General features: G+C 35.1%; 1 protein-coding gene across 8 annotated transcripts in view; it reads left to right on the forward strand.

Moving 5' to 3' along the window:
• The window catches only part of Ndae1 (Na[+]-driven anion exchanger 1), a 36,527-nt gene that overhangs the window by 2,150 nt on the left and 10,390 nt on the right, over positions 1-23,987 (forward strand). For 2 of the 8 annotated variants that reach the window (XR_010732106.1, XM_066282303.1), the window contains exons 2-17: positions 5,004-5,094; positions 5,636-5,767; positions 8,791-8,844; positions 13,822-13,992; positions 16,924-17,086; positions 17,298-17,434; positions 17,500-17,583; positions 19,221-19,304; positions 20,933-21,226; positions 21,288-21,409; positions 21,462-21,604; positions 21,656-21,849; positions 21,907-22,008; positions 22,071-22,279; positions 22,337-22,495; positions 22,622-22,771. Coding sequence is in view for 7 of the 8 variants with exons in the window: in XM_066282303.1 (XP_066138400.1) it covers positions 5,013-5,094; positions 5,636-5,767; positions 8,791-8,844; positions 13,822-13,992; positions 16,924-17,086; positions 17,298-17,434; positions 17,500-17,583; positions 19,221-19,304; positions 20,933-21,226; positions 21,288-21,409; positions 21,462-21,604; positions 21,656-21,849; positions 21,907-22,008; positions 22,071-22,279; positions 22,337-22,495; positions 22,622-22,771 (2,280 nt within the window). In the remaining variant the exon portion in view is untranslated. Of the gene's footprint in view, positions 1-4,004; positions 4,190-5,003; positions 5,095-5,635; positions 5,768-8,790; positions 8,845-13,821; positions 13,993-16,923; positions 17,087-17,297; positions 17,435-17,499; positions 17,584-17,843; positions 17,907-19,220; positions 19,305-20,932; positions 21,227-21,287; positions 21,410-21,461; positions 21,605-21,655; positions 21,850-21,906; positions 22,009-22,070; positions 22,280-22,336; positions 22,496-22,621; positions 22,772-23,987 lie in introns of those variants that run through there. The other 6 variants (XM_066282302.1, XM_066282307.1, XM_066282305.1 and 3 more) reach the window with 6 other exon arrangements.

Consider the following 23,987-nt stretch of genomic DNA (forward strand, 5'->3'; position numbering starts at 1 on the left):
TTTTATACAGTGTGTCCCAAATTTAATATTTTCGTACATGGTTTATATACACATGTAATAGAAAAATTAAGTAACCTGGTTTCGTTGCAAACAGTGAATTGTGCTGGGATCAATTTTAATCGGATAATATTACAACAGATAGTTTTATTTTTCGTAGTGGTAAACCTGAAACTATAAAAAATTATTGTTCATTAGAACCCATTTCTGAGAATAATTATTTAAGTGCAATGTTTATGATCATTTTCACAAACACAAATATCACTTGAATTAAACATGTGTATTTAAGCACTGATATAGGTGATATTACTATCCAAGCCAATTAAATTTGTTTAATCTTTTAATATTTGATGCCTGGAAGATATCATAACGAATTAGCGATCATCTACGGTGGTGACAATAAAAAATTTCCTCGAACGTTCAGTAATTTTTTAAACAATTACGTCATCAATGTAATTGTCTACCTTTTAGTACTTTTCAACTGGTTTGTCCCACCAATCATGAAATAGTTTATTAAAATATAAGCTTCATAGCGCAGTTTATTGTCCCAGTGTACGACAATGAGCCTTATGAACCATGCATCTAATGCTATTTATTCTATTTGATAATAAGAATAAATAAGATTGTAACTCTCAAATGTAGCTAAAACTTAGTAAGTGTAATGTAATCTAATAAAGTGATAATGTTATTAACAGATTACAATTTAAATCGGAAATTTCTAGGACGTTAACGGGCAAATATAGTATGCCGTTTAGGTGTTTCGGCTGTATATATTGTCCTCATCAAAGAGCACAATGGTATCGAACGATTCCTGATTGTAATACCGTTTTGGCGTAACCATCGTGTGGAAAAGCTCTAACTTTGATTCTGTAATAGAAAGTAGTATGTTATACAATGGGCATGAAATGCTACTCGTTCCCTTAAGAAATGCTCATTTTGAGCAAGTTCTAAACCATACGTTTTTTACGACTATCAACGACTTTAAAACATCAAAGAGATTTACTGCTTAATCCTTCAAAATCCAATACGGTTATTATCAAAATTTGTTTTGCCTTGTTGCTGTGGATACTGGTACTAAGCCGTGGGAAATAAGCTCATTTCCTTATCGTTACACTCACAACTCGTAGGAAATGAAGCTATAGGGAAATCGAGGGTCTTTAGATACCATTTTTGAGTCAGTAGCAATGAAATGTCATTACACTCGTAAAAAATCATATTATTTTATCGCTAATGAGCAAGTCGGTTTAATAAATACTTCACATAAATTGTCTTTGACCTTCATAAACAGCGACTTCACAGATTATGTATTTCCCTAACGTGACGGTAATTATGCAGGAAATATCATAATAGTAAATATAGCAACGCGTCTATTTTGTTTATTATAAGCTTTAGACGCTTCACCTTGATATTCTTATAGGTCAGTTTTGTATTGAGTCTTAGGTGTTACTTACAACTGAACTTCTTGACAGTTTTAACCAAAAAACGTGCTTACAAAATTTTTGCAAGGATATAAAATAATGGATCAGAGATTTCTCTAAAAGATTAAAAAAAAAAGATTCTTATTGATACCAGTATTACAGACAGTGTGTGCAAGAAAATTAAATCATTAAATTTTCTTCCTGCAATCCAATAATATGACTAAAATTCCAGGGGTGGGAGTGTGGGGGTTGCCACCATTCGCATTTTCAAATCAAATAAATTTGCAGCCCGTTGAATTACGATTTCGAAATAGATGCAAATGCGATATTGAATGAGATCAGCAAAATGCCTCGGAAAATTTATATTTAACTGTAATCATGTTCTTTTCAAGTGGGCAATATCACGGCAAGCAATGTCCTTTTTCCCTTTTTCTCTATATTGTTGCGCCAAGTTGGTTTATATGCGTTTTCTACTTTTAAGTCGTTTTTAGTATTCCACAAATTACTGGCGATGAACAATTATTACAGAATTACAATTATCTAGTTTTTATACCTGCTAAATATCTTAATGAGCTGGCTCAATTCCAAAGAAAAATTCATTTCATAGGGTTTTAGTATACTACAAGAAAATTGGATATTGAAAGTAATACGTATGGTTATCTAGAACAACGATAAAACCTTTGATGAAAGAAACCTTTCAAGTTATTAAATATCCATAGATGCATTTGAGAAATTTAATACCTATGTGTAAGAGCTTTTGAACTTTGAGCAGCCATAGGCGACATATAACATGAGAAAAATTACTTCACTCCTTTCAATAATGGGAAATTTACGCTACGATATTGGCACAGTAAAATGTTAAATTTTAAAAAACTTTTTACTTAAAATTATCAATTTATAGCGAAGATAAGATATAATAACATGAATTGCCTCATTACACACGCAGGTGAGAAAACAAGCTTTACCGCACGCATATTTGGGCAGTATCCTACATTACCCATAAAGAAAAAAGTCTAAGTCGGTAAGTAAAAATTACTTTCAGGTTGTAGCTACGCGTAATGATGCTACTTTACCCTACAGAAACCAAAATCTAAACTTTAAAGTTCTACAGCAAGTTACGAGATTTCGGGTAGGCTAATTCGTCACGTAACTTTTGGATATAACCAAAGTTTTACAGACATTATTCTATATTAAAAGATTATATAATTTCCCGATATTATCTCACGCACTCACAAACAAATTCATTTGAGTAATATCGCTGATATAAGTTATGAATTTTTATGTTTCTTTATGCTTACATCCTTCCATGATTAGATAATTCAAATCAATCGTAAAGCGATCTAGCTTGCTTAATTATGTGCTATGACAGAATAAAGCAACCGACTTAAAAATTCATTTTTCTCAAGTGGGTAATTATTAGCATTAACTTAATTACACGGGAAACAGAAAATTTAGGAGTTGAATATAACTAGGTACCAAATTTGGGCAACCATCTGTAAATACCACTGCTTTTATCTTAAATTTAGGCAAATAATTGGCAATTATTCGAATGCATACCCTAGTTGCCTTTCACAAACACACACTTTGTTGAGTTTGCAAATATGATAAGACCAACTAATGCACTTAAGTCCGAACTTTTTCTAGAGGGCAAATGATAAATGAAAATGAAAACGATAAATGATAAAACACATTTTCTCATCTTGCATCAGTTGAATCAGATTACTGCTATTCAAGGCACATATAAAAAAAAAAAATCTCAAGTATGTGCGGTAAAAACTTTTGCCGCACGCGAATCAAGTGTCTAAACTTTTTGTCCATATTTGACACTAGCTTATGTGCCGCAAATCTTTCAACCGCACGTGTGCTTGTAAGGATCTTACCGCAGGCTAACATTTAATTCAACTTGTAGAACGCCATAAAGTTAACATCCATGCGCCCGTAGGAAAACACGTGCGGTAATGATTTTACCGCATTCGATTTCTGGCCAAACTTGGATTAAATGCGATATATAAAATGACCGATCGGTGATTTTAAACTTAAAGCTGAATTTAACAAATGATAAACGCATCGTAAATCAGTCTTTTTAAATGTTTATTTTGTTTATTGACATTTCAGTACTATAAACCCCAATAAATCATTTATATAATTCAATAATTTTCCATCAATTGATTAATTATCGGTGACGAATTCCTATTGTAACGACGCGAAAAATATCAACAATCATTGGAACCGAACTACCTACTTGTTTGCTATATTCCACCTATCTGTGAGTGCAAAAACTGCACTGCAACCTCTTTACAAAGCTCGCCAATGGTGGAGCTTTAATCTACATATGACCTTTATTCACGGGGACTTGCAGGTACACCTCATAGGTAAATAATTTTCTTTTTGTAATAAGATCGTAGAATGCGCTAATTTATACTTATTAAATCTTTAACAATGACTTACTAAAAAGCTTCTAATCCACTGTGTTAAATATACCGAAAAGCACAATTATTTATAGAATGTTGAGCAGGTAAGAAACTAAATTAAACCGCTTCAGTTTAGTTTTCTTCAGACATATCTCGCAATGCATGGAAATATCTTGTTCTTATCTGTATTACTCTGTTCAGAAATCAATGAGCGCCCCATGAGAGCGGATCGATGGCTCAATATGTGGTATTTACAGTGAGAAGTAGGTTTAATTATTGCTAATCACGGACTTTGTAAGTTCCGTCTTAAAAATCGGTGCTCTGAGTTCTCTTTAAATATTTTTGGAGTATCGTTTATTCCCGGTAAGTAAACAAAGAAGTTTGATAACATATCGCAATCTTTGTAATTTCATAGTAGATGAATTTTGCAGTGCTCGAGGTCACTTTATTTGTTTGAAAATACATCTTCCAAACTTGAACCAAATCGAAAATTCAATTTTTAAAGTTCCTTCCTGTTAAACTGTATCTGAGAGTTGTTTTTTAATCCACAAAGCATACATTTATTCTCTAAAAAATATACGATTTACAAGTTTTGTTTTGACACATGTTCAACTGTGCGAAGTTTATCGCTTTGCTCTCTTGCCCTAAAATTTTGAACTACAGCCATAATGATCTGCCTTATAATACTTGTACCTTAATAGACTATTCCAGGTAACGAACGGAAAATATATTCTTCATAATTTCGCATGAAAATTATAGCTTTGGGTTTAACGAAAAGTTCCTAAATATTTCCGACATGTGTGAGACAAATCGTTTCTTGGTTCAGATTATTTTAAGTAAGTTCTGAACTGCTTTATCTTATTTTTTTAGGATAAGCAAACTGTAGTTGAGATAATTGCAGAAAGTCCTGAGAGCTTTGTTCACTGCATTATATCAGACGAAGTCGGTGTCAGTTAAGGAGTCCCACAGAGACCCTGAGACCATGAATCTAAATATTATTTGAAAGATAAAGAATATAGCTTTAATATAAAGTGTCCTCTGCGAATACCGACGCCATATTCCTTAAATAACTTCCATTTGCAATCGTGCGGTCCTTTAATCGTAAGTTGTAGAGTATATGATTATATCACTGCAAACAGTAAATCAGTTCCTATAGAAAAATAATTTCCTCTTTCAGGACTGAGACATGGATTTGCAAGGTGATGAAGCCTCCAAAGATCCAAAGGCAGAGAAGCATAAACAACCCTTCGACGAATCAGATTTTGAAGGTGAGTGCAGTTCATGCAGTATCTACCGAAGATGTGAAATCAGAGAGCTACTCATATTTAAACTATTTGGTAGTCACATTTAGGATATTTACCGCAGTATTCTCTGTAGATCTGCAAACCGAACAATATAAGTGCAAATGTGGTTTAATTGAACAATTCTGTTTATAAAACTGTCAATTTTAGACACGCTTAAGACTTAAGTCAGCTCGCGGATTTACGGAGCATTCGAGGGTTTGTCAGGGTGATGGACAAGGTTTAGGCAGAGGAGAAGGTTTAGGCAGAATGTTGAATAATTGGTTGAGATCATTATCGGTTAAAAAATCATGTTCACCAGGGACGAATTATGGAAGATCAGGATTATTGACAGAGGAGGTGTGAGGCAATGAATGTAAACTAAAAAGACTTTTTTAGTGTCGCAATAACTATTCCGTGTAGCTCTTTGAAACTAAATATTTTTTTCCTAAAATTATGAAAATGCGTATAATCATCTAAAATGCTATAGCATAATTAGTTCTTAATGGCATAGTATTATTATTTGCAGGCCACAGAGCTCACAGTGTTTTCGTTGGGGTTCACATACCGACCGAGAAAAGACACTCTCATAGGCACAAAAAACACTCACATCACAGGAATTCTGCTGGGGATAAGTCGACTTCCGAAGACGAAAGACCAAGTAAGTGCCCCATCGTACTCATCGGTACTCTTTAAAACTCAATATTATGCTACTTTCTACTTTGAAGAAAAATTCAGACAATATTTTATTTAAATCCGAACTATCTGCTGCAAACATATTATTATTCTTTGGACTTATATTGAAAAGGGCTTTCGTCTCTCATAACTCTTTATTGCCATGACACATGCCTGAATAAGGGACTAATAGGTATAGTGTACTTTACATGGAAGAACTAAATGGAGAGTGCAGCACAATGTAATGGTTATTCTCGATAACAGAAGACTGGCCAAAATGTCTCGATAATACTTATACGGTGTCCAGGAAAGCGTCTGGTTATATTAAAAATAAAAATTTTCTTCTATACATTTCCTTTTTGTACATGTCGAGATGATATGCTAAATTGGTCAAAGCAGATTTTCCAACTGAGGAGATCCATTAAGTAAATGGAATGAAAGTTGGTTGGTTCACTTCGGGCTGCCTTATTGCCTTTATTTTCCTTATCCCATATTCAGTGATCTAATAATTTAGTGTTTTCCCGGTGTTTTCTCTGGTTTCCTTCATAATCCTAACATAAAAAACTTTCATGTTTAAATGCTTATCGATGCTTACATCGCCGGGTAAGTCAAGGCATTTGCTGAACTGTAGCATAATGCGGACAACGGAAACGAATGTCTAGTTCTTCGTCATTGAAGAAAAATACCAAAAAACGATGAAATAATGAGAACATTAACTTTGCTATTGATCCGTGCATTCATGTTTGATGTTTCGTAAGGCTTTTTAATACTACCTATCTGTGTACTTTAGTTTCAAAGCTGCTTTAAATGTAATAATACAAGGAAAAATGAAATGTGAAAAGAGCCGTTATTTAAAGTACGTATTTGCGTCACTGCAAGTCTTTCGTTTCCAGGCAGAGTGTAACAGGTTTATGCTAATGACATTTTAAACGCGATTTTTTTTTGTGCTTATAAAATTTAATTTTATGCACTTAAAAGAATTGGTTGGCAGATTTCGTTAGACGATGAAGATGAAACCCGCACCAGCAAGAGAAGAAAATGGAAAAAAACGAGCACATTTCTGTAACTTGAACAATTTTTTTCGCGAACTCGAAATATCGTGGAAGGAGTGGAAAAGTACCAAAAAAAAAGACATTGAGAGAAACACTATTTTCGCTTTATATTTTTTCGTGTAATAGAGTGGAATATATTAATAACAATCCATCGAACCGCTTCTATTACTTTTCAAAGCTTTTTTGCCATTTTTGTGCGTAAAAATATTTAATTTTATTAATGTTGTTTCCACGTCGAAAAATTGGTCCCAAAACACATACTAACCACTCGAATCGCACACACGTGTAATGTCTTAGGGTAAAGCAATTTTGACCTAGTTTCATTTTGTTTTTAATATACAGGGTGTTTGGTAACTCGATACCTTCCTTTAAGGGAGTGATAGAGCGTGAGCTACGGACTAAATTCAACCTAACTTATCTTAGTACCAAAATCGATAATAACAAAGATACAGGGTGTCAAAGTTGCAAAAATAAATAATATTTTCTTTAATACCTTGAGATTTTTTCCAGCTTATTTTGTAAAATTGTGTATCCAGAGGTTTTTTAGGATGAAAAATTCAAATTTGTGCATCATTTAGTTCTATTTTCCATAGGGCACCTCCTGTGACGATCAGGACCCCTTCAAACCGTTACGACTATTTTGTGCTACCCTGTATGTCAATTTGGACTGGGAAAAGGAATTTTCCTACCTTTTCTTGTTGAAAAAGATATAATTTATTTAAATCGCTAGAGGCAATGGTTTCCGAGAAAACCGCACCTAAAATTAATGTAAAAATAATTTCAGCATTTATTGAATTTCCATTAATATTGTAGTCTTTAAAAGGACCGTTGTCTGTTTTCTGTGAAAGTAAACCTCACTTTATTCCAATTATTTAAGGTCTCGTTGAAATTGATACCCTCTTCTTCTAATGCACGCACGTGCCTTTTTTCTAATTTATGCATACGTTACTCTGGCCGAAAAAGTTTCTGTTAGAGTTACGGCAGCTTCTTCAATACACCGTATTAATTGTTCTCTTATCCGTATTTCTTAAGCATAAACCATCTCACCCCATACGTTAAAGTCCAGCAAGGTTAGATCTGGACTTCTTGCAGGCCATTGTACGGCGCTTCCTCTTCCGATCCACTGATTCGGAAACGTTTGATCCAGTAACTCTCTTACAGTTCGGCGATAATGAGCAAGGCACACGTCAAGTTGAAATATCATATTCCGACGAATATGGAACGGAACATCTTCGAGTAATGGTGGCAGATGATTAGTAAGGAACTCCTCGTATGTTTGACCATTTAAAATATTTGGCAGAAAATTAGGTCCGATTACCATGTTGTTCATGACACCAAGCCAGACATTGGCGCTGAACTTAGTTTAATAGTTATGATTTTTAGTTAAACATTGATTTTGTTCAGCTTAGTAATGAGCGTTGTGGAAGTTAGTTATACTCTCTCTATCTAGCTAGAAAATGCAATTAAGTGGTGCATAAATTTGAATTTCTTACCCTTAAAAACCTCTGGATACACAATTTTACAAAATCAACTGGAAGAAATCGTAAGATATTAAAGAAACGTGATTTATGTTTTCAACTTTGATACCCTGTATTTTTGTTATTATCGACTTTCGGACTAAGGTATGTTGGGTTAAATTTAGTCCTTAACTCATGCTCTATCACTCCCTTAAAGGAATGTATCGAGTTTACAAATACCCTGTATATTTATTTACATACTTTTATTTTATATACCTGGTTATTGTATTTTGTGAACCCTCTTCCAGAACCACCTCTCACAGAACATACAAATTTAGAATCTAATCCAATATGCCCATCTATATCATTGCAGAAATTTTACTCTGCAATATTTTGTTATATGATTATAGTCCGCAAAACATGAACCCGAAAAGCATTATCTTGTTATCTAGGTAACTAATTCGCGTACATCAATACACCATTTGATGAATATTTTCCAGGATTTGTTATATCCAGAAGACGAGGACTCAGTTTGTGCGATGAGGGGGAAATATGTAAGCTTGTGTCATTTGTGTTCAATATTTTGTTGTAATGCATATTTCTGAAGTTTTCTCTTTATACCTTTTTGATGTTGCATTATTCACTATCGCTGTCATGTCATTCATTGGCTCACTCATTTGGCAATTAGTTATGAGTCGAAAATGCACATTCAACAAACATTTATATGCTGTATGTATGAATCTTGATTCAGTGTTAGCCGTTGTTTTCTAGGGTGTTCTTGAGTAACGATACACTATAGATATAAACTTTCTCCATGATAGGAAATCAATGAAGATTTCGTCTATTTTATGACCTCATCCGACTTAGACGCCTTCAGAACGGTTTTCTGATATAACATTCTGAAATTCAGTGCTGAGAGCCGGGAAAATTTTATGCTTAATGCAAAATACAATTTTAAACTGTGGTAAAAAAATTAATTGTTGAAAACAGGTGACGAACAAAAATGAGTGGACAATACCGGACAGTTTTGATCTACAGATTTGCTTTGACCATAACGTACAAACGCCTCAACAAATACGGCCTGTTTAGAGATAGTCTAGTAAAAGACAAATATTTGCTTGTTAATTAACTGTCCTGTTAGGGAAATATGATCAGTTATATGTGAAAAATATCCTTGCCTAGATTTAAATGGGCATCAATCAGGCTGTTAATGGTTCCAATACATACGAATTGCTATAGCTTTCTGATTAAAATAATGGACGATTAAAAGAACTGAAATTATATCGTTGCTACCAGGTACACATATAAACATCTTATTGCTTAACAACACACATGTTTTGAAACAGTTATCTTTAGCCATTGAAGCAAACTCGGTGAGGATTCGACAATCTTAATGGTAATTTGCACGAAGCTATGTGTTTTTGAATGTCCTGAAAGATAACCTACCCTTAAATTTAAAAAAAATAAAAATCCACGTTAGTTTTAATTTATTCGTCCCTTAAGCCTTGCACTGCCTCCAGGTCGTCCAAACTATTTCATCATCTCTTGGTTCCTCCCGTATTTTTTTATTTAATTCGAAGGTGCAGCCATTAAAATGAATCACACAGTGCATAATTGCAAGACGGCCGACGCTGTAAACGTAGTAACGATTGAAAACATTGTTCAGAAGCGCGCAGCGCAGCTCAGCCCGCCCCGTCGTTCTACAGTGCGCAGCGCACGGCGCTCCGCACATCAAATGTCAATATTTGAATTCGCAAAAAGTACGTGTGTACAAATTTAATTTGAATCAGTCGCATTTTTAAGTTCGACCAAAATTTCAATTTAATAAAGAAGAACGATGCAAGCTTGAATCGATACGAAACGTAGCAATTGCTTTTGGATGACAAAAGTGCTATGAATCCCCAGAAGCAGAGCAAGTCCGTATGCGGCTTTGAACAAATAGGTATATATATCTTCCCCCCTTTGAATTTGCGCTCATGGCGGTCGCTCATTTCGACCATATAGTTAAGCCACCTCTGTATATAATGTTTTGCTCAGATGTAAGGGATAGGAGTTTAAAAGCTTTCAATAGATTTATGACCTCCAACGTTATATAAAATAATTTGAGTAAAAATTTTCGTCAAATTCGAATTATTATGACGAGGTTTACGTGGGAAATTCGTTCTAGTTCTTTTCGGCTTCCTCACCTTTTAAGCTTTTACCGTAGTAAACTGCACTCAAAATTGTTGTAGACATGTGAGGTAAAATGGAAAAAAACACAAAAAATTCTTTGTGGTAATCAGGAAGTTGCAGCACGAGCGTATAAAAAAACAACTTTAAAGTTCTAAATTAAATTTGACGGTTTTCAATTTTAATAAGGAAAAAATTACTTTTCAAGCGCAGTTTCTCTAACTTTTACCTGCGCCTTGTGCTGAACCTAAAAAACATAATGTTGCAATGTTTTGTTCATGCATGCTTAATTTTCAAACAGCATTTTCATTACTTCACGCATTCCATTCATTAGACATCCTGTTTGTTATGTTTTAGGCGACATTTGTGCACGTGTGTAATGCACGAATTTAAAGTTTGAACAATTCCATACTTACTTTACTTATTGAAGAACGGTGTAATATGATTATTACTACGAATGTAATCTTAATCGCAGGGATTTATCTGCTTCGTATACGGGGGTCCCCCAAAACATCCATGATAGCCACGTATGTGGTAACGCAGCACTCGTGCTACGAATTTAATAGTAGTGACCTACTACTTTTCTTTCATATTTAATTCATTAGGGAAATCGAAATCAAATCATCACAAGAAAGAAGTTTATGGTGTACGATTTCTTTTGAAGAGATGGTAGTCCGGGCGAATCATACGTTTTTACGGGCGGCACGTTCTGTTAGACCGGGGGAATGTAGCAAAATACTTAATACAAAATCGTATATGCTTATGTCTTCGGACACATTTTACATGATAAGTCCGATACCTACTTTGTGCACCTTCCTGATGTTATCAGTAAACAGGAGCGCGTGTTGTCGGGTCTTTTCCTTTCCGTTTGAACGGTCACGAAATTTTGCGAAACTGCCTTCAACATTTTCCTAACTAAATAAATAATTTGTTGTGATGCCGATTCTTGCTCTCTCCCGGTTGCTTTCCTGGAAATATCTCAGCAGATCTGAAGCAATTTCGTTGGACAAATACACCATCTAAATTGGGAGCAACAGGTCTTGCGGAACTTTAATTGGTTGTCTGCCTGCTTGCTTCATATCGTCCGCTACAAACACACGGGAAGTCCGTTTTCGACACCCTTAAAAATAATCTCGTTTAGTAACAGGAGAGTTGGTGACCATAGTGATTTGGAAGTAACGAAACAGTATTTTGCCAGTGTGTGATCTCTATTGTGATATTTTATTTTAACTTGTTGTATCTTTGTACCTACAAAATTCGTTTAGGGTGACAAGTTTTATAATTTAATAATGGTTGTCAGGTCTATGATTTTTGGAAACCAATGACTTCGATGAATTAGATGCACCTTTGGTTTTATAATTCTAACCGTTTCTTTACACTAAATCGAAAGGAAGCACTGATTCTAATGGAATGTCAGTAATTGTTTGCTCCGTCCAATTCTCTCCAGGTCCTTGCTACAATTATCAATCTGATATATAGGGTGTCCGGCAAGTCGATACAATAATTTTAGGGGGTGATAGATTACGTGAGTCTGAATCGATTTAACCAAACACTCCTATATACCGAGTTTTAAAGTTTTCCTGATAATTCAGTTTTTAATATTTTTTAATTTAACCGTGCTCTTTCACAATTGTTGGAGGGTAGAAGAACACCAAGCCTTTTAAACACAAAAATGTACTAAACTTTTTTATTGCCTATAGATAATTGTTTAAATTATTTAAAGGGTAAAATCTAAAATGGCTTTGTTACCTACTTAGAACTACATAAACATGATCTTCCGAGCTTGTAATAAAGCGAAGAGTCAAATTCAAACATGGATTTAATTTAAACGCTTAGGTGTAGGTTTATTCAAATTTCTTAAAAACTTCCGTAGGCAACAGTCTTTCAGTCATGCTGAAAAGATTCTTAAGAAACATTTTAAAAATTAGAGAAATTAACTTTTTATGTGCCCGAGCAGCGCATTCACCAAAACGTTATCTACTAAAAATGATATTAAAAATGAGGATATTTGCTAAAAACGCAAATGTGCTGGATAGCCATCATTTTGGAAGAATTTGTATTTGATGACATTATCAAGTACTCAGGTAAAACAATTCTCACCAAATAAAAAAACATCAGAATTCGAAATATATCTAGAAAAACTCAAGAGGAAGGTGAAAGAAAACAAAAAGAAAGTGGTAGTTGCGAAAGACTTCAATGCTAAAAATTTAATGTGGAACTCAGTTAAAACAGGGGAAAGAGGGAGAATGATGGAAGAATTTATGGAGGAGACGGATATGGTAGTATGCAACGAAGGAAACAAACCGACATTTGAAACAGCTAGAGCAAGATCAATAATAGATATAACTATGCAACCAAATAGTGGAAAATGTAAAGTGAACAACTGGAGGGTGGGGGAAGATGAAAATCTGAGCGACCACAATAATATACAGGGTGTCCGGCAAGTCGATACAATAATTTTAGGGGGTGATAAAAACAATTGTTTTACCTGAATACTTGATAATGTCATCAAATACAAATTCTTCCAAAATGATGGCTATCCAGCACATTTGCGTTTTTAGCAAATATCTTCATTTTTAATATCATTTTCAGTAGATAACGTTTTGGTGAATGCGCTGCTCGGGCACATAAAAAGTTATTTTCTCTAATTTTTAAAATGTTTCTTAAGAATCTTTTCAGCATGACTGAAAGACTGTTGCCTACGGAAGTTTTTAAGAAATTTGAATAAACCTACACCTAAGCGTTTAAATTAAATCCATGTTTGAATTTGACTCTTCGCTTTATTACAAGCTCGGAAGATCATGTTTATGTAGTTCTAAGTAGGTAACAAAGCCATTTTAGATTTTACCCTTTAAATAATTTAAACAATTATCTATAGGCAATAAAAAAGTTTAATACATTTTTGTGTTTAAAAGGCTTGGTGTTCTTCTACCCTCCAACAATTGTGAAAGAGCACGGTTAAATTAAAAAATATTAAAAACTGAATTATCAGGAAAACTTTAACACTTGGTATATAGGCATGTTTGGTTAAATCGATTCAGAATCACGTGATCTATCACCCCCTGAAATTATTGTATCGACTTGCCGAACACCCTGTATATAAAAATTTGTTAAATCATCTGAATTTCTTTTATGTTGGAGGATTGCTCAATCTTCTACATGCCATCCCCATTTCAACGATTTCTTCGATATTCTTGCCGGGATATTAATAAGTATGGCCTCAGTTTCTAAAAAATTGCAGGAATATTCATTCATTACCTTTCATTCCATACATGTAGTGATACATATTTTGGTTACAAATGATAGACTTGTATTGTGAAATTCCATATTCTGATAATATATACCTTCTTTAATGTTTATAGGCACTCCTCCTTCTCAGAGAGTTCAATTCATCCTAGGAGAAGACCTAAACAATGAAAAACATGAGTGCCATCCACTATTCTCCGAAATGGAGGAACTTTTTGTTGATGGAGATGACATGGAGTGGAAGGAAACTGCAAGATGGATCAAGTTCGAAGAAGACGTGGAAGAAGGTATGTGTATATAAGTGCAAATCGGAGGTAAAACAAAATCTTATATTGAATATTTAATATGTATTATCCACATATGGCTAAATATTTGGACATGGGAACTTTCTGTACTCTCATTTCAATTTTTCGTTTACTAGGCGAATGTTTGTTGTTGTTTGGTGCTATAATGAAATCTTCCAACCTCTTTTATGACAGATATTCTATTCTGGAAAACAATTCAAATATCAACGCAGAGAAGTGTTTTTTTGAACTTCTCAATCTTCCATATCGTTCTCGACAATGTCACGACATTGAGAACCACTGTGGTACGATCGAATGTCTGTTACTAATGTCTTTACGACTTTTATTGTAGATTTAACTTCGGTCTTCATATTGAAATATCTGCATAAAGAGATTATGAACCCAATAATTAAACAACTGCGGGAATAACTAAAATTACTTTATCTGTAACATAGGATCATAAAATATCCATATCGCAAGGGCTATAAAGCTAAAAGTAATTAAACTGGCCTTTTAAATACAGCTCTTCTAAATTATTATTTTGGGGTAAAATAATGCATTTATCTCTTATTTTATACATGATGATTTTCTAATATATTCAACTCAATTAGTTTCGTTTAATGGAAATTTTCTGTAGTAAGGAGCTGTTGTTATTACTTTAAGGATTTCCTTATTCTAAACGCAAAAGCCCTTAATGTCTCATGTTTTGACGACATTTCTTGATCAATCCAACCTATCCAACAATACTCCAATAACCCTTATAAGTGAGTGCGATAATAATAAAATGTGTGAAGATATAATATTCTCTGAATAAATGTAAATATACACACTAATGTCTTTAATTACGGAGCGTCCTTAAGTTGCACGTAAAAATCTTTATCATAGATTTTTGAGGTCATGTTTTCAACCAAAATTTCTCAAAATTAGGTCATTAAAGAAAATTCTCATTGTTCTTTTACCCTCTTTACAGGGGTATCAAGTCGCGTATCCATCAAAGGAGTAATGGAGGCTCATTAGCGAACATTTACTCGCTTTCTCTGCTGACCCCGACCCGGTCGGTAGAATTTATCGACGATTTCTGTTTCGTTTATTGTTATGCAAAAGACCCAGAAAACAATAAGGAAAGGTTCTTTGGTGTCTTTGAAAATACTTTAAAATTGTCATGGATTTATCTGTTTGATTCATTGAGCTGAAAATTCAGCAGCTCAATTTGCGCTAAATTTTAACTTAAAATCTTAAAAAATCTCAACTACTGAAATAAATTCCTCTAAGCCGTTCCCCTTTTGACTCTCCTTGTTTATCAGTAGTTGGAGCAAATTCATGTCCTGAATTTATAGGTTTTTTGGCTCCCCCGAGTTGAAATTTGGTAGTAAAACTTGGGTTAAAATCGTTTATGGAAGGAAGACGTTCCAAAGTTGATATTGACTTTATCTACTCCTCCATATTCCCTTAATTTACTATGCGCTTGAGTATCTGGATTTTTCTGAAAAAATCGTCCAGTGTGAGCCTTTCTTATAGTTGTCAGTTTAAAGGAATCTTTTGGAATTTTGGAAAATTTAAAAACCAATAAAAACAATATCTTTCAGGTAGGCTTATTATGAACTGAAATTTAAATTGCCGTAAAAAAACATCTAAAAAAATTAATACTCAGGGCGAAAAAAATTCCTCAAACAAATTAGAGGAAGGGAAAATATTAGTACAACACTCAGATGCTGATCCACGTGTCCAAACTGATCCCTCTTCTAATACGATGTCTCAACCCTTTAGAATTTTTAATAATAGAGATTTAGTAACCCTCCGTATTTTACATGTTGCATGACTCTCCGGTATAAACTTAAGAAAACATTCCCTGGAATTCATGGGTAAGTGACATGTTCAAAAGGATTCGACACCGTTCTCAAAGTATCTCGGTAATGAATCAGTTCCTGCCGACAGATGTACATATAAGAAGACGGTGTATCATAGCTTATTTAGTTAAGAATTAGTGCTGCAGGGAAAATTCGAAACATTTTTTAAACAATTTCTGCGTTATTGATCGTTGTTTTTTTGGTTAAATAAAATTGATTTATTCTGAAAAAGTTTGGGAAATAGTGTCACTCATCCTACAACGCATGAGAAGTGTAACGATAATATTACAACGAAGAGCTTTAAATTATTTTTTGGGTGCTCTGAAAAAAGGTGTTTTCAAGGAAGGAGCTGTAATATTTTGCTCATAAAAGTCTTTATATGCAGCTCTAACTATGCTCCACGCACAAACCCAACAAACGCACAAACTAAACTTCTAGAGCCTTTTTGACTTCTCTCTTATTGAATATATCAATTTTTCCATTGACGAAGATGACTACCCCAAATAGGCACTCTATACATAAAAGACGAAAAGTGCGACATAAATTCGTTAAAAATTAAAGGAAATTATTGCCATGAGAATGCTGGAAGACGTCAATTATGTTTTTTAATTGTGCATTTTTTTACGTAACAAATATGTATACAGAGTTACTCATGTAGCAGATAAATATACTTTTTCATTTTTTTCTTATGGAACCCCATGTATACTGTGACATTTTAAAATTCTTTGAGAAATTCTAAACATGTATCATGTAGCATACCCATATAGGTCTTTGCAGGCAAAACTTGGATAATGTACTTAATAAGAATTTAGCGATATCCAAGTTCAAACATTTCACAGTCAAAACTTAATGAATATATTTACTAAAGCACCAAAAGTTTGAAAGAAATGAAGATTGTGCCATTACACAACGCCTTTTGCTTTGTCACTTCACTGTTATTGTAATGACAACGGTCCCAATACTTCTGATCTTGAGATCAGCCTCACCTTCACTGATCAGCTTTGGAGGCTAATAGAATAAATAGAGTCATTATTTATAAATTCATGCACTCCACTGATGTAAACTTTACGCTTCATGCCGATTACAGGTGGCAACAGATGGTCGAAACCACACGTTGCAACCCTCTCCCTACATTCCTTATTTGAACTCAGGAGCCTTTTGCTTAATGGATCAGTTATTCTGGACATGGAAGCTACCTCCATTGAACAAATCGCTGAACTTGCCATTGATAATATGATAAATAACAACAGGTAAGCGTTCATGCAGGTTTTATTCAGAATTATCAGGATATTGGTTAAGACCAACTTCACCGAACGTGTTAATTGTCATTTTCCGCGTGCGTTTCCTAGACGTCTAATAGGGATCTTCTCAGCGATCGCAAATTCCCCATTACTATTGAGTATTTAATCTTGCTTCTTTATTATAATAAAAAAATTCTAACTTATACTTTCTAACACGTAGGTTAGAATTGGCCAAAAGGGAGAGTGTTAAAGAAGCTCTCCTGAAGCGTCACAGACACCAACATCAAAGGCAAAAGCACGGGCTGCCTTTCATCAGATCACTGCAGGAAATAGGAAAAAATCACTCAACTTCAAAGAGTAAGTATACATATTTTCTTTTGACCTCAAATAATGTTTGAGTGAGAACTTATGCGAAATTCTAGGTTGTTTTACGTGCGTTGGTAAACCAACGACGAAAAAGAGGCGTAAACAGAGCGTGTTAAATGGTTCGAGTAATTTGATTTCAGGTTAGAACTTTAAAAAATACTGGGTGATGGAGGCTTCTGTCTAATAGTAATATATGTTTACGTTTAATCACTAATATTCACTATTAAGAAAATCTCATGTTCATTATTAACCAATTTAGCATATGCGCTTTTCATTTATAAATATTTACGCGGTAGAAATGTCGTTATTGTTATCTTTTCAGCAAATGAAAAATGAGATTCAACTTATTCAATTCAATATCTTTGTTTCAATCATAAGAATCATGATTTATTTATCGCAGCCGAATATACGGAACACGTCCAAGGATTTACAACTTGGCTGACGTTGAACCACCAACCCAAAGGTAGTTCCTTGAAACTGTCGGTTCTTTCTTTGTATGTGTTTTTCTATTAATTGACATGTTCACTTCCACTTTAACATACGCATGTGTCTTTTAAACAATTACTGCACTTGTCTATTTTTGAAGAATGCGAAGTTGGTATGACGCGCATTACATGAAATGTTACAACAAGTAAAGCAATTTGGTATTCCTGATTCGTTTGTAAATATGCATTTTAAGTTGACCTTATGGTAACATTCTCAATTGTAATAAATATCTTTTTTGAATATTATTCCAGTGTACAGGGTGCTGCGAATTCGCGAGAAGGTATGGAGATGGTCTAAGCCATAAGAGACACCGGATCGGTGAAATCATGGTAACTGTTCACAGTTTATAATACGATTCTGTTACGGCGCCAGTGAAGGAAACATACTGTCTTCTGCAATATTTGCTTCTTGCATGTTGGGGAAAACTGCAATGCATTTAGATTCGCCATTAACCTTTGTGATTTCCAGCGTTAAAGCGGAGTTGCGCATAATTGCCCTTTTAAACCGATACTCCACCTCCTGTGGCTGAGAATTTCTCCATATGTTCCCGCCAATTTATACCACACAATAAATTGCAATTTTGTCGTGTACTAACGCTAATAGATATGTTTGCTGTTTGATTAATAATTTGCTCCCGTTATTAATAAGGGCCATTATTGTTCGTTTTTGGGAGCGTGGCGACGCCAATACAATATCACTGAATGAAACAACCGGGTTTTGGACGATTTCCTCCAAAAAAAGTTTCAGGCTTGTTACGGCTAAATTCCCTGGATCGTCCGTTTTGGAGTATAAGCACACTCTGTCAAAACTAGCTGATCTCCTTACTACACGCCACGGTACAATGAAGGTCTTAGGTATCGCGGGGTAGGGAGGAGGGGAGGGGGGGGGGGGGGGGACACCACATCTCAAAATCAACAAATTTAAAACGGATGTTAAAATCGTTTTAAACATAGAGAAATTTAAATATCGTGACAAACAGTTTTCGATCACCTTGTGTAGATCTGATACCAACATTTTCTTCTTACCAAAATCGAAAATTCGGTAGGGCATTTATCATTGACAATAATCTATGAAGTGTTTCAAAAACGGGAACAGTTCGTGCCTTCCTGTAATTATCGAATCGACACGAACTACAATGCTATGTCAAAGAAAATTACATACTTAGCGATGTCAAGGCTTAACAATATGTAATTCCTATTGACATGTTCTTGTATTCTGCTTTCTTTCAATTCCACCGACTGTTCCGCCGAAAATCGTAATTATTAGAAAAAGTTTTATTCGATATTTTCAGTTGAAGAACACAGTTTTATTGATCAATCAGCAACTGGCACTAAAACACAGGAATTTGGGAAGTTTCTGAACATTCCCGGACAGGGTAAATCTTCACTAATTTCGTCATGAATGTTAGAGCCCCTTTTCGTAGCTTTATAATTTATTACAAACATTTTTTTTTATGACAATATGAAGAAAGGCAGTTTAGTGGCCAGTTAAATAATTATTATCATAATAGGGAACTTGTCTATAACAAGTGCTCAGGTGAGAGCCGATCTATTGATTTATCAGTATTTCGACTTCTGACCTCTGATTAAGACAAAACTTTCCTTGAACTCGATTTATAGCACCTGCCTATCTTTCGGTTTCTACGTGTTTTATTCGTTTTGCATGCAACATTTGGGAGTTTTCCAGTAAGCCAGGAAGCTATTTGTGTAATCATTCATTCAAACTTTTCCTATTTTAGACATTACGTTTTTAGTTATTTGCTGCTTAGTTACCCCAACTCGAAGCAAACCATAATAACTCCAATAATAATTAATAAAAAAATATTGAAATTGCTCCCGGAATCTTTGAAATACATGAAAACTTTTAACACTTGACTGAAAGTTAACGCTTTATGCGTGTTAACAATTTTCTGATTTCAAACGGTGACGCGTGGTCGACGAATTAACCTTAAAGCTCTTGAATCGTATTCTTTGGACTTGTTAAAGCATTTACGAGAAGATATTTTGCTCCCCGAGCAATAAGTCGCGATTGCAACAAGGGCGATTGTCGTTTTGATTATCTCCAATAATCGCCCTGTATAAAATTTGCCCATACTCTTGAACTTGGCCATTCGCTGCGTTCGTGGATTTAATCGTTTTTGACACGAATAAAGACATGGTTTAATTTACTTGTGGTATATATAGCTGATATATTACTAGTGAATAAAACATTATTTAGAGCGTTAATAATTGACGCGAATAATTTATTCACGATATATCAAAATGTTCAAAATTTAATTGTGTTGAATAAAACTGGCAACTTAATAAATAAACGGTTTAAGAGCCCGGAAAAAAAGATTTCATTCACGAGTTTTGCCGAAAATTTATTATGAAAAGAATTTAAAACTTTATCAAATGTTTTATTCAGTTTTCATGATGGAGTTTACTCTGGATTTCTTTTTTTTCCTTAAATTCTCTACCGAGTTAACTTATCATCAAAATTCATAGTTTTTTTAGACAAAAGTTTTTTGTTTTTGTGACATACACTAGCAGTTGTTTAGCCTCCAGTGGTTGCACCTCATGCATGATAAATAGCTACAGAATACTAGATAACTTTTACCTGCTGTGTGATAATATTATCGTAGCTTCATGTTTGTCATAGCATCAATTCTTCGCATGTTACAATAAGGATCTTTGATCTTAAAAACAGAATCTGACAACGTACATTGACAATTTCCTTTCCTACAAGCGTACTGTAAGATTGCTTTACCGCATTCAATACCCGTCCGCATTGTACTTCGCGCCGTTGATGCGTTAACTGCAATACACGTGTCGGAAAGTATCACTTTGCGCACTGCACTTCTTATGCAAACAACTATTATCATATAAGTGCTCTGATTCTGGTTTTAAGTTTTAAGGCTGGTTTTGTAGGTTCCGATAAAACGAATCGCAGGTTTAAACCTCTGATTCGTCTAATGCCTATCCAAACCCAAAACCATATCAAATGCAACTCAATCCCTAACAGGTCAAGAGAAAGCTCCAAGACTTCTCAAAAGCGCCAGCAACGTCTCGATAACCAGAAACCACAGTGGAACCGAACTAATGAATGATATGCCTCAACATAATTTAGCTTTCATGAAAAAAATTCCCCCTGGAGCCGAAGCCAGCAATATTTTAGTGGGTGAAGTCGATTTCTTGGACAAACCCCTCTCTGCCTTCGTCCGATTGAGCAATGCTCAAGTTTTAGGAGACCTAACTGAAGTACCTGTCCCGACGAGATTTCTCTTCCTTTTACTAGGACCTAATAATACCCAACTAGGCAAGACATACATACCCCGATTTCAATTTGTATTATATCTTTAACATGACTGGGTGTTTAGGTTACCATGAAATTGGTAGAGCAATGGCAACTCTCATGTCTGACGAAGTATTCCACGAGGTTGCCTATAAAGCTAGGAACAGAAGCCATATTTTAGCGGGAATTGATGAGTTCTTAGATGCGGTATGCAAACTGATTAATTCCATGGAAATTTGGTAAAAAATATCTCTTTAAGGTGACCGTGCTGCCCCCTGGCGAATGGGATCCGACGATACGAATAGAGCCTCCGGCAGCAATACCATCTCAAGAAGTCCGAAAGAGGCCGCCTGAGAAGGTACCCGAAGAAATGGATGAAGAAGAAGAGGAGCAAAAGCTAAGGTGCTTTTCCCCTTTACTTCGGTGGTCGAATTCAATGTTTTATTATCGCAGGGAAGAATCTGGCCTCGCCAGGACAGGCTGCCTTTTCGGAGGTCTTAAAAACGACGTTAAAAGGAAAGCACCATGGTACTGGTCAGATTTTAAAGACGCATTATCGACGCAGTGTATAGCTAGTTGGATATTTTTATATTTCGCTTGCTTGTCACCCATAATCACGTTTGGAGGCCTATTGGCAGAAGCTACAGGTTATGTCGTCATCTTCGTATTTTCTTCTGAATTCCATAAATTCAATTCTTCAACAGGAAATAACATGGCAGCCATGGAATCCTTAGTGTCTGGCTTTGTTTGCGGAATGGGTTACGGATTCTTCTCAGGGCAACCTCTTACAATATTAGGATCTACAGGTATGCACGAAAGTGCTTTGGTGCTCCAAGTGCCCCCTTTTTGTAAATCTAACATATTTCAGGTCCTGTGTTGGTATTTGAAACAATAGTGTACGAATTTTGCATGAACGCAGGATGGAATTATTTAAGCTTCAGGATGTTGATTGGAACATGGGTCGCCATAATTTTACTCCTTTTGGTCGCAATCGACGCCAGTGCTTTAGTATGCTATATTACGAGGTTTACCGAAGAGAACTTTGCCACTTTAATTGCATTAATCTTCATCATTAAGGTAGATTCACGCGGTTTTTTCGCTTTGGAATCAATGGTGGCTTCAATTTTATTGTAGGCCGTGGAAAATGTTTTTGCAATTGGTAAGAATTTCCCCATGAATACCACAGGATCTTTGAACGTTTCGTACGATTGCTCCTGTTTGATTAACGACTCAACTCAGGTCCTCCATCCGGAAATAGCTAACTGGACATCATTCAATACGACCGTGTGCTCGGTGAGTCCTAATACAATTAGAGCAATTCATTAAGTGATTTATTATTTTTTTGGCGATAAATTTCGATTACGTAAAACTTAATTATATGAAATTAATAATTTTTTATAAGACCGATTTTCCTTTCAGCAACTGAACGGCACGCTGACTGGCCCGGGATGTTTCGCCGTGCCGTACGTTCCTGATGTGTTTCTAATGTCAATTTTATTGTTTGTGGAGACATTTCTAATATCAATATATTTGAAGGAGTTCAAAGCAGCTTTGTTTTTTCCCACCAAGGTAAGATGCTAAAGTTAAGTAATATGAAGTTTCACGAGGACGGTCCGAAAAGTACCCCACTTAACACTTAAAGAAAAAAAAATCGAGACTGTTACATGATTTCTCAACATGGTCTCCTTTGAGGTTGACACACTTTTCCCAGCGATGTTCTATATCCTGTTTATAGTAGGAAACTTTGAATGTTTCGAAATACGCATCGGCCTCGAACTCCACCTCGTCATCATTGGCAAATATCTTTCCACCGAGCCATTTTTTCAATTTTGGAAATAGAAACCAATCTGAGGGGGCTAAGTTTCGCGAACAGGATGGATGAGGGAAAGTTTGATATTAATTTATTGATTTTGGCCATCGCGATGACGAAACTGTGTTGTCTTGATGACACAATACTTTCGTTTTAACCAAATGCAGTCGCTTGTCCTCTAAAGAGATAGTCAATGACGCATGCCAATAAACTGACGCCATCACCTTTTCTGCAGATGGAATCGTCTTCGCCCCCTTTGGAACTGATTCTTGGCATTGGGTCTATTGAATTAACTTCTATTTTGTCTCACGTGTAAAATGATGAATTCATGTTTCATCCATCGTTATGAATTGACTTAAAAACTCGGCTTCATTGCTGCGAAACCGTCACACCCTCCCTCGAAATATTTTCACGGCATTGTTTTTGTTCATCTTGAGCGCAGCTTTCTCATATCTATTTGTTCAGTCAATTTTCACAATTTCTGGAGTGGTTAGATCTGGAGTGTCGTTGGGCCGACCACTGCGGAATTCATCTTTGCAGCAATATGTTACAGTTGTTAGCGCGGGATTAGATTCCCCAAGAGTAGAATCCAACTCCCCTTTGATGTTGGACGGACTAAGACCTTTTAAACGAAAGTATTGAATCACGCATCGATGACAAATGTTTTCCATGTTCGCAAAATCTCTAAAAACGTTTGCTAAAAACGACTCTAAAACAAACCAAAATCTACTTGTAATATACCAATTAAAAAAAAATCTTCATCTATATATCAAGCCGGGTACTTCTGGGATTGTCTTCGTAGTACATGTGAACGTCGTTTGCATTATAAGTAAAAAAAAAATTCCATTGTTGGTTCATTTATCATTGGCCAAGAAATGAATGCAAAAAAAGCGTGACCGTCTGCGTTACAATTCAAGACGCGTTGTCTTTTAGTATTTCCGTCATAATTTATACTTAATTTATATCGGTTTATCG

Source organism: Euwallacea fornicatus, chromosome 5 (genome assembly GCF_040115645.1).
Source record: "Euwallacea fornicatus isolate EFF26 chromosome 5, ASM4011564v1, whole genome shotgun sequence".
Lineage (NCBI taxonomy): Eukaryota > Metazoa > Arthropoda > Insecta > Coleoptera > Curculionidae > Euwallacea > Euwallacea fornicatus.